The sequence below is a fragment of the Camelus bactrianus genome, chromosome 10 (genome assembly GCF_048773025.1).
Source record: "Camelus bactrianus isolate YW-2024 breed Bactrian camel chromosome 10, ASM4877302v1, whole genome shotgun sequence".
Classification (NCBI taxonomy): domain Eukaryota; kingdom Metazoa; phylum Chordata; class Mammalia; order Artiodactyla; family Camelidae; genus Camelus; species Camelus bactrianus.
The window spans coordinates 11,291,831-11,301,987 of record NC_133548.1 but is presented as its reverse complement, the minus strand read 5'-3'; the positions used below and the strand labels follow the sequence as shown (position 1 = coordinate 11,301,987).

General features: G+C 41.2%; 1 protein-coding gene and 1 pseudogene across 2 annotated transcripts in view; one reads left to right on the top strand and one right to left on the bottom strand.

The window, feature by feature from the left end:
• The first annotated feature begins 205 nt into the window (after nt 1-205).
• Nucleotides 206-779, top strand: LOC105070160 (mitochondrial calcium uniporter regulator 1 pseudogene; annotated as a pseudogene).
• A 6,722-nt stretch (nt 780-7,501) lies between these two features.
• Nucleotides 7,502-10,157, bottom strand: part of LPXN (leupaxin) — a 35,576-nt gene continuing 32,920 nt past the window's right edge. For both annotated transcript variants that reach the window (XM_010956319.3, XM_074371976.1), the window contains exons 8-9: nt 9,060-9,208; nt 7,502-8,731 (exon numbers count right to left, since the gene is read on the bottom strand). In XM_010956319.3, coding sequence (XP_010954621.1) covers nt 8,462-8,731; nt 9,060-9,208 — 419 coding nt within the window. In that variant the 3' untranslated portion in view covers nt 7,502-8,461. The remainder of the gene's footprint in view (nt 8,732-9,059; nt 9,209-10,157) is intronic.

Here is a 10,157-nt window from a genome sequence, read left to right as displayed (position 1 = left end):
TGTTCTGTGTTCATGTTCATGTTCCCTGAGTGAATGAACAAATAGACAAATGATCAAGAATCAAACGATACTGCACAAGGTAACAGAACTAGTCAGCCGTAGAGCTGAACGGAAGCCCACTCCTGAAATTAAGACCCACATCATAAAGGCTTCCCCGTCTTTCAACTACAGTTCAAAATCCTCAGTCCCAAATGAGCCTTAAACCCATGCCTGAGTGTGTTTACTCAAAGGAAGTGGGTTTACGCCTCAACAAGCAGAAATCATGGCGTCTGCATCAGTCAGGATCATGGAGGCCAACGCAGATCCCATCTGCAAAGACGCAGTCACCAAGATGCAAGAGATCACTCTTCTGCAGATTATAATGTCTCAAGTTCCTAACGTGGAAAAGGGTATGATTATTTTGGAGAACAGTGAATATTCATCCCTCAAAGCAGAAAATGAGGAAATAAAACTTGAACTACATCAATTAAAACAACAAGCTATCGATGAAGTGATAAAACCCCAACAGATATAAGATTAGACTTTAATGTAGAAAAGAGCAGAATAAAAGAATTGCACTCATTGAACAAAATAAAGCTGCTGGAAATGAGGGCCAGAGACAGTGACATGATCCCAGCAAGATCGGGCCCCTAACTTAGACAGACAGAAAGAGAGACACTGAGGCTGATGGCCTCAAAACCAAGCTCAAGCTGCTCAAGCTTGATAATATTAAATATTTAGCAGAGTCTGTGTTTACGTGCCTAATGGTAAGTCTGGGATTTTATTACCTGTGTATATAACAAAGTGTCTGTTTTTTTTTTTTAAAAAGATCAAAATATGCCTGTTGGTGAGTTTGGGATTAAGCTGAGTGACACCACCTAGTTTACGGTCAGAACACATGTGGAACCGTATCTTCGCCACTGTGTAATACTACGGACTGACTTCTGTCCCAACAAAATCCATGTGTTGAAGCCCTAATTCTCAACGCATCTGTGTTTGGAGATAGCACCTTTAAAGGGGCAATTAAGGTTAAATGAGGTCACAAAGGTGGGGCCCTAATCCAGTAGGATTAGTGTCCTTATAAGAAGAGGAGGAGACAGCAGGGAGGCACATGCACAGAGAAAAGGTCATGTGTGGACACAGAAAGTGGTGGTGGTGGGGGCTCTATAAGCCAAAGAGATAAGCCAGTCAGAACCTGTCGACACCTTGATCTTGGACTTCAAACCCCCAGAATGGGGAGGAAATAAATTTCTGCTGTTGCAGCCACCCAGTCTGCGGCATTTTGTGATAGCAGCCCTGGCAAAATGAATGCAAGTAACCATGACGACAAGGATCTCCCTGGGACTTTCCCTGGAATTACAGTTACGCCGTTGACAGGCAGCGAGCATCGTGGCACTGGAAGGTGCCTGAACTCCTCCGTTGGCTCTGCTTCTTTAACCTGGGGTCTCTGCTTTCTGTCTAAGGGAAGCAGCCGACTGACGGATTTCCTGCGCCATGGAAATCATTCCGTCTTGAGCAGACTTTGTCAATATGTTGCTGCAAAGGAAGATTATGAGCTCAAACTCGAGCTCTTCCCCTAATCTCCTCCCAGAATTTTCAATTCCATCAGCTTTCACCCTGAGCCTTAAAAAAAGATTTCTAAAATCATACTAAAACAACGAAAAGCCTGCTATGGTTTCACAGTCTCCATGGAAATGCTAGAGAGGGAAGCTGTCCTGACTCCTTCACAAATCTCTTGGACTATTCTGTTGATGCCTTTTATGTATGGTTCTTGGTGGCTTACAAAGCTCTTTCTCACTTATTATCTTAGTTAATCCTCCCAGCAAAACCCACGTGGGAGGTGTTGTTACCCACATTTAGCATATTATGAAACTGAAGTTTGGAGAAGATAAATAGCTTAACTGAGGTTTACACAATTTGTTTTTTCTTTTTTTTTTAAGTGAAAGTAGATTTATTCAGGAATATACACACTCCATAGACAGAGTGCAGACTGTCTTGGAAAGCAAGAGAGGTGGCCCCAGAACATGGGGCCAGCTAGGAAAGAGAAAGTGGCCGTGAGGTGTGGGAGTGGTTAGATTTTATGGGCTGGGTAATTCTATATGCTAATGAGTAGGAGGATTATTCCAACTATTTTGGAGAAGGGATGGAGATTTCCAGGAATTGGGCACCCCCTGCCCACTCTTTGGCCTCTTATGGTCAGCTGGGAACTGTCATGGCTCCTGTAGGTGTCATTTAGCACATAATAATTGCTAATGTTTACATAGTTGGTAAATGATAGAATGAACCTTTGAACTTTGGTTTGTCTGGAGCCAAGGCTACGGTTCTTACCACTATACCCCAAACAACGTAGGTTACAGCAGTGGGTCACCTTTCCTGCCCTAGTGCCCTCACTCGCCCCTGGAAAATCCACCTCATGGGCCATATTTCTGAGAGGTACTTCACACTGTCGAAGGGAAGTGTTCCAGGCAAGGAACACCAACACACGTTGCCTGGTTCTAGTGCCATCACTAACATGGGATGATCTTGGCCTATTCATGTAACTGATCATTTTTCCATAGGTGAAACGGAAATGATAATCGTTGCCCCTCTCTCCTTCCTAAATCCCCTCCAACAGTACTACGCTAGAGGAAATGCTTTCGGCTTTCTAGAACTGGGAGCGTTTTACAGCTTTGCAAACAAATGACTTACGACACATCCCAAGTGTGAACACCAGTGAGTTGAAGATCTTCCCAATGAACTTTTTCTTATGTGCCTACCTTTTCATAACTTTCCCCAATAGATGCTCCAAGTTCCCACCCTACCTGTTGGCACTCAGTGCTAAGTGCACCCTGAGTTTCCTACTGAAAGCACCGGTGACTCAGACTAAGGGCTTTCTTTGTTCAGAAGCACATCCAGCTTGCGTAGAGGGCAGGCTAGAGGAGGCAGAAGAGGTGTGGGGGGATTGCTTGACCTCCTGTGTGTCTACAATAAATCCCAGAGGTCATCAAGTGTCCTGCACCTTCCCACAGCAATAACCTGTTCATTAAATGCACACTGCATTGGCCTGCCTCGGTTCCCCACTCTCTTACTGGTACCTCCAGCAACCCCCTCCTAAAATAGACATTTGCACACAAACCCTAGTCTCAGGGTCCACTTCTAGGAAAACCTACACTAAGAGACACTCCAGGATGAGTGGTAGCTTCGCCAGGAAGTTTGTAAAGTGAACTCAGTGACAGACCCTCCCCACCCTCAACCACCACTGTCTTTATTTTCCTCGTAGAAGGTGTTCTGTGTCACCCTTGTGGCTTCTCCATGTTTCTTTCTTTACTGGAAGCTCTGGAAATTTCACCTTGCCCAACTCACAAGTTCTCTTATCTAGCCTGTAAATTTCTCCCCTCCTTCTTTCCCTCTCTTTCAAAACTTTCAGATGCTCTCAGGAAAATCTCTCTCCCTCTAAGCGCCTCATTTTATTTTTGAGCCTCCGATATTTCTTAACTTGCGTCTGAAAATGCAAGCACACCTGGAGAGGGAAAGTCATAAATCCCAAGTGTCGTTGGACCTAATGAAAGTCATCACCCTCGACCCCCAAAGCACTAAAAAGTGTCCCTACCATCTCCTCTCAGCATCACTATAAATGTCTCCTTTCTCTTCCTCAGTCTCTTATAAACCTAATTTTCTTCAAGTACCAACTCTCAGGATAAAAGTAAACACAATTCTCTTATAATTTTCCAAGTTTTCTTTCTTTTCTCTTTGCAAGTAAGACATCGTTTTTATAAAATTATTTTTCACTACAAATACACAGCATTACGTAACATTAAAAATTTAATCATCTTCCATGGAGGGGCACTAGACAACGTTATGTAACAACTTCAACACATTTCCGTATCTTAGAAAAATGACAGTATCTTCCCTTCATTTTTCTTTTTTTTTTTTTTTTGCCCCTTTGGTAATATTGATACACATTACTCTGCTTTGCTAACCAATTGGACCGGAGCAAGAAGTTTGTTTTCTAAATATCTGAGCTGTCCTTAGGATGCCTCAGACTTAAAACACAAAGTTCTTCACTCAATTATCCAAAATCCATGACCTGTAAAAAAGTCCTGGGGAGTGAACAGATATTATTTTGGTCTTTTTGTTTTTCATGGTGACATGCAATGCACAATCTGTGCCACTGTAGATTTTGTTTGTTCATTCATCTATTCATTCTTTCACGATACTTTAAGTTTGTAAAAGAGAGAATATATCTGCTCTGCTTACTCAATTAGCCAGAATCCTAACTCATACCAGCTTAAGCAAAAAAAAGTTACAACTTCCCAGTCTGAAGCTGAGATGCTGATACAGTAGGACTGAGAGGCTCAAAAAAAGAAGACATTGCTTCTTCATTATTTAGCTCTGCTTTCCTCTGTGTGGGCTTCATTCTCAGGCTCCTCAAGTGATGATAAAAATATTTCTCAGCAGCAATGGGGTTTATTAACCCTAGAGCCAGAATCCCAAAAAAAGGCCAGTTCCTCTTTCCCAAAAAATCCAGCAAAGTTCCTAGGGAGCAATCTGATTGACTTTGCTAGGGTCCCATGTTTACCCATGACCCAGTCACTTTGATCCAGAAGAACAAAGCACGTTTACTGGTCAGGCCTGAGACTGGAGTCTATTCCGGGAGCTGAGGGTAAAGTCAGCCGCACCCAAGAACAGGAACCAAAAATGGGAGCCAAGCAGTGCCTTGTGCAGAAACTAGACTGGAAAAAAATAACACTGAAAAATGTACTCACATTCTATTTTGTGTCCCCAGTTCGTCCAGTCATACAATTCAACATAGCATATCCAAGTCCAAAGACACTAAAATCCAAAATCAAATTGTCTCACAACTCTGAGTTACAGTTCCGAGGAAGTGAAGACCTCTTTGATTTCTTGATTTGCTCATTCTCTGCTTCAGGAGTGGTCCCGTTAGCACCTGTGATCTGAGGTGTCTCTCGCTGGAATTAGGGTAGTCCTCCAGTGAAAAATGCTACTCTCAGAATACAGTATTTGTTGAGATCTGATGATATCTAACACAGGGAGGGAAGATGGATTCTCTCAGCAGGATGCCAGAAAGTCTACTCAATTATCCAAAATCCATGACCTGTGAACCTAAATGTGGTTATGAGATATCTTTTCACAGGGCATTAATTCAAACACTATGCATTTACCATAACTGGGGAGGAGGAACTCCCATACAAATGGTATCATTTCTTGCTGAACAGACTTGAGACATCGCTGCCTCCGGGCAAAGGTACACACTTGCAACAAGCACAGCTCAGGCACCAGCACTGGTCTAAGACGTCTTTCTTTGTCATCCAGTGGACCCCAGTAGACTTCCATTTCTCCTTTGAGCTCTGGGTTCTCAGCTTACGTGCTGCCCTGATGGGGAGTTTTATCTAGTAGCCTCCACGGCTTTTTAAGGATAAACAGTCATTTTTTCAGTCTTGTATTTTAGTGGCTGCTACCTCTGCCTTTATTTAAGGACCTGCTCACGCCTAAGACACTTAGTTCTGGGGACAGTGGTGACCCCTTCTCAACTTCATTTCAGCTGGAAGATCTCCCTTTCTTGGGTTCTCAAACTGAAGCTGCTTTTGATGTTTCTTAATGCTGTGTCCCCCTAAGGCCTAAGGAAGACCACTGTCTCTGTTATGTGTTCCTCATAACACCATCATTGCCGGCTCTCCTCTGCTTCTGAGTTCTGTTAAGTTCTCCGACATGTTCCCTCGGGGCACTGGAAATATCTCCTTGTTTACCTCCTGTATTACCTTAAAACTTAGACACACTTTAATATTTTCACTTTTGAACATATAGGCTTGTGAATTCAAGATTCGTGATCCTCTTACCAGTACCCCAATGTTTTTTTTTTTTTTAAGTATTCACATCTCCTCCAGAGAGCCCTTGTGTTTTTAGAAGCTTAGTCCTGCTCCTGACTCTGGGAATGACCCAGCTTGGTTGAAGGCAAGCTGCATAGTCCTCTCTCCCAGCAAACATCACTGGTGGGTGAGTGAACTAAGCTAGTCCAGTTAGGATGAACCTTGGGATTTTTGCTTGCAAAGCTAGAGAAAAGCACTCTTTCTCCCCCTACTGGTCACAAGCAGAGAGCGTGTGGCCAGCAACCATCCTACAAGGGCAGAAGTAGGTGCTAGAACTTGTATGAAAAAAAAAAAATGATTGTTGTCTTTCTCTGTGTATCACCTTGGAGGACTCTATTCTTATTCCAAAGACTAATTGGCCAAACTAATTTAAGGATTCCTCTTTGAGAACAGAGTTCCCAATCTATGGCATATTCTTTTATAAAAATAGATATCCTCACGTGTGGAAAAACCCTGTCTTTTGAGGGTAGGTTTTATGTTTTAAAAGCTAGAAATTACTCAGAAGCAAGAGTAAACAGGCATACATCAGTATGAGAATAGTATTCGTTTTTTTTTTTTTTTTTTTTAACAAGAGAACTTTTGTAAGTGGCTTCCTTGCTGTTAAAACACCGGTCCTGAGGGCAGCATCTTCTTTGGAGCAAATGTATAACCACTTACTTTCACTGTGAGAAGAAAAAGCCGTCACTTCTTAATTGCACTTTAGTAAACTCTGGTTTTTCTCTGGCATTTTAAAATATGTAGATTCTACTGAAATCTCAAAATAGCTAATTCTTAAAAAGAAAAAAAAAAAAGTCAGCACCTGAACATTCTTTCTTGAGGGCTAAAACCCCAAATTTACTTTGTCAAGTTACCAAAGAACCATGAACACGGCCATATTCACACCTGCAAATGACATCAGAGAGTCTTGTGCAGTGATGCGCATGCTTAGAAATTGAACGTATATTTTGCTTAGTCTGGGAGTCTCAGCCAGCCAAACAGGAGGAGAAGCCAGATGGCTCCCTATCTGGGTGGCCTCCCACATAGCTTGGATGCATTTGGAGTTCCTATTTTGTAAAATTAACTGTTACCACTTCCTTTTAACTCTCAATACCCCCTTGTTATCTATGCCAATAAATGAGACCAGTATGATAAACTTAGCAAGAATCATTTAATCTATTTCAGTTCTGTTCCCACATCAATATAAAGACACCCAATTCAGCTCTATTTAAAAAAAAAAAAAAAAAACTTCCAGTAAACTTCTCGTGGAGTTTTCCTTAGTAATTTAAACTAATTTTGTAATTTTGTAATTTTTTTTGTAACTTTGATAAATCATCATACAATTATTTTTAAGACCATGGTAAGAGAGAGATGGTACAGATCTTACTAATATTTCCTTTGAGGAAGCATGACTCCTTCAGAAGCTTACTTGAGACAGGACATGAGAAAGTCACATTCTTTAAAAGCCTGACAGGCTTTTCTACAAATTTGCTTCTACGATTTTTCAGAGGAACAAATAATTAAGTGGAGATTTTAGGGGGGGGGGTGGGGGTGGGTTTCCTAATCCAAATGGGAAAATGGTTAAATTAGGTTTCTTAGCACTTTTCTTCAGAGATGCTCTAAGAACAGCCATCTTGTTTGTCTTCATGAGACAACTGTGAATTTGAGAAAGATGCCCATTTCATTTTTCAAACAACTTTATTGAGACATAATTGATATACAAGAAAATGGCATATATGTAATATACACAACTTCATGAGTTTGGAGACGTGCATACATATGCAAATACGAATTTGCAAGTGCCTAGTGGAAATTGCTTTTCTCCGTAGGTAAACAAAGTGATTAAAACAATTTTGAGAAGCTTTGTCGTCTTTCAATCAATCATGTAAATGCAAAAATGAAATATAATGAATGTTACGGGCCCAAATTAAGAGAAAAGTTAGTGACTAGGAATCCCTCCTTTTAATTTCTTTTGATTTAAACAAAAGTGCCTATTGTATGGGAGTAAACAAGAGGTATGACACAAATTTAATTGCACGTTGTATCCAGTAAATACCATGGGAAGCAGAAAGTTTATTTACCAAACTAATGTAACACTGAGTCACTAAAACCACAAACTATTTATCAACGATGTCAGTACTCAAAGCTGTCCAGTTCATCTACTTTCTCTTGAAAAAAAGAAATACACTGATGGGAGATGCCAGGAGCTTAAAAGGGGTATCACGATTCCTCAAGAATAAAGCCCACAGCAGTGATTGTGGGAAAATGAGTCGCAGGAAAATGGCCAGTTTTGAGGGCCAAAAAAAGAGAAGATAAGCTTAGGGTGATCATAGGGGTGAAAATGGAGAAATCTAAGTAAGCCAGTGGTGGAATGAATGTGTGTATGTGGAAAATACATCTATAGAGACACTAGACAGCAGATGCTTTACCTAAATTCAAGTACATGATTTAAAAAAAAATACTAAGACTAAAAATCAAAATTTAAGACTACAAGCCTGGTCATGTAACATCTAGAAGTTTATCACCTTGGCTTTCTCTATAAGCCTATTGAGCAGAAGGTCAGTAACTTCAAACACACCCTTTCCTCTCTGGGTTTCCACGTTATAGTAAATCTGAAGAGGGCGTGGGTTCAGGTGAGACTACAGTGGGAAGAGCTTATTGAAGCAGGGCTGACAATAGGTCTTGTCATTCTGCTCCCTGAAGATTCCCTTGGACAGCTGTGTCAGGCAGAAAGCACACACGAAGTGCTCGGGGTGGAACTTGTAGCCCATGGCGCTGATGCAGCGGCCGGTGATGGGCTGCCCACAGCCATGGCAGAGGGTTCCCCGGCGCTGGTGGTAATGGAGCTCGCAGAAGGGACGTCCGTCCAGTTCAAAGAAGGAGCCAGTAGAAAAACTGCTGAAGCAGTCCTGGGTGGTGGGGAGGAGAAGACCAAGAAGAGAAATGCCAACGTCAAGAAGGAAAACAGCAGCAAAGGTAAATTTTCAGCCTTGAAATCCCTGCCAGTCACCTGCCAGATGGAGGAACTCATTCGAGCTCTTGACAAACAGAGGCTAAACTATTGCCCATTTGTAGAACAGATGAGCAAATGCCCACATTAGATGCTGTGTTTTGGGTCTCCTTTTAAGAAGCCCCCATCAATTCCTTATCCTAATTGTGAGCCCTCTTACCAGTTGCCTCTCCGAGGAGGAGAACACTGACTTTCCCTAAATCTGAAAGGTAAATGAGCATACAGACCCCACAAACAAAGCACTCCGGGTGCCAGACAGTATCCATGGCTGAAAGGTAGTTTTCCAACACCGGGCGGTTGCAGCCACCACACTTGGGTGAGAACATGGCTAAGAAATCCTTTCGGCAATATGGCTTCTGGTCCTTCTCATGAAAGCCTGGAGAGATAAAAGCAGAGACTCACTCTTGCAGTTTGAGACCTTAAGCCACGTTGGAGACTAAGAAGGGGCCAATGGTCTCCCAAATTTAGTGTCCCCTTATTCAGAATGGTGCTAAATAGATACCTACCTCAAAGGGTGGTTATAAGAAACATACGAGGCAATCAATACAGGTAACGTGGTTCATAGTAAGCATTTAACATAAGCGTTAAAGTCTATTCCTCCTCAGTGCCTTTGTACTAAGTGTTCCATTGGCCTGTGTGGTTCTGCCCCAGGCCTTGACATGGCTAGCCTCATCTGGGATTCAGAAATCAGCTCAAACATCATTGTATCAGAGGGACATCTCTTCAGCCTGTATCTATCACTTCATCTCTTTTTAATCACCTTTATAGCATCTACCATTATATGAAATCACCTTTATATAGCATCTCCCATTATATGAGACCACTCTGTGGTCTGTCCTCCATCACTGGAACATCTGCTCTGAAAGAAACTAGATATTGTTGGTCTTGTCACATTATATCCCCAGTATCTAAAATAGCATCTGGGAAAAAAGTCCCTAATATTTAAAAATAAAGTACTATTAAATAATAATTTCCAAATGGATGCAAGATCTAAATGTAATAATTCAAATCATGCAATTACTTGAATTAAAAATGGATGGGTTCCTCTTTGATCAGGGAATAAGAAAAGTGTCACAAAAATGGCTCAAAGTTCAAAAACAAGTTAAAGTTAATACATTTAGCTACATTAAAAGTATATATGAATGATTTATGCATGATCAAAAAGCAGCCTAAGCAAAGACAAAGGACAAACTGAGGAAAATGTTTGTTAATTATGTCTCAGAAAAGTATTAACTAATATAAGGAATTCCTAAATGTATGTATGATTTCAATTATTGTTTTATAAAATTTTTAAAAATAGAAAAAAATCAATCTCTAAAAAATTA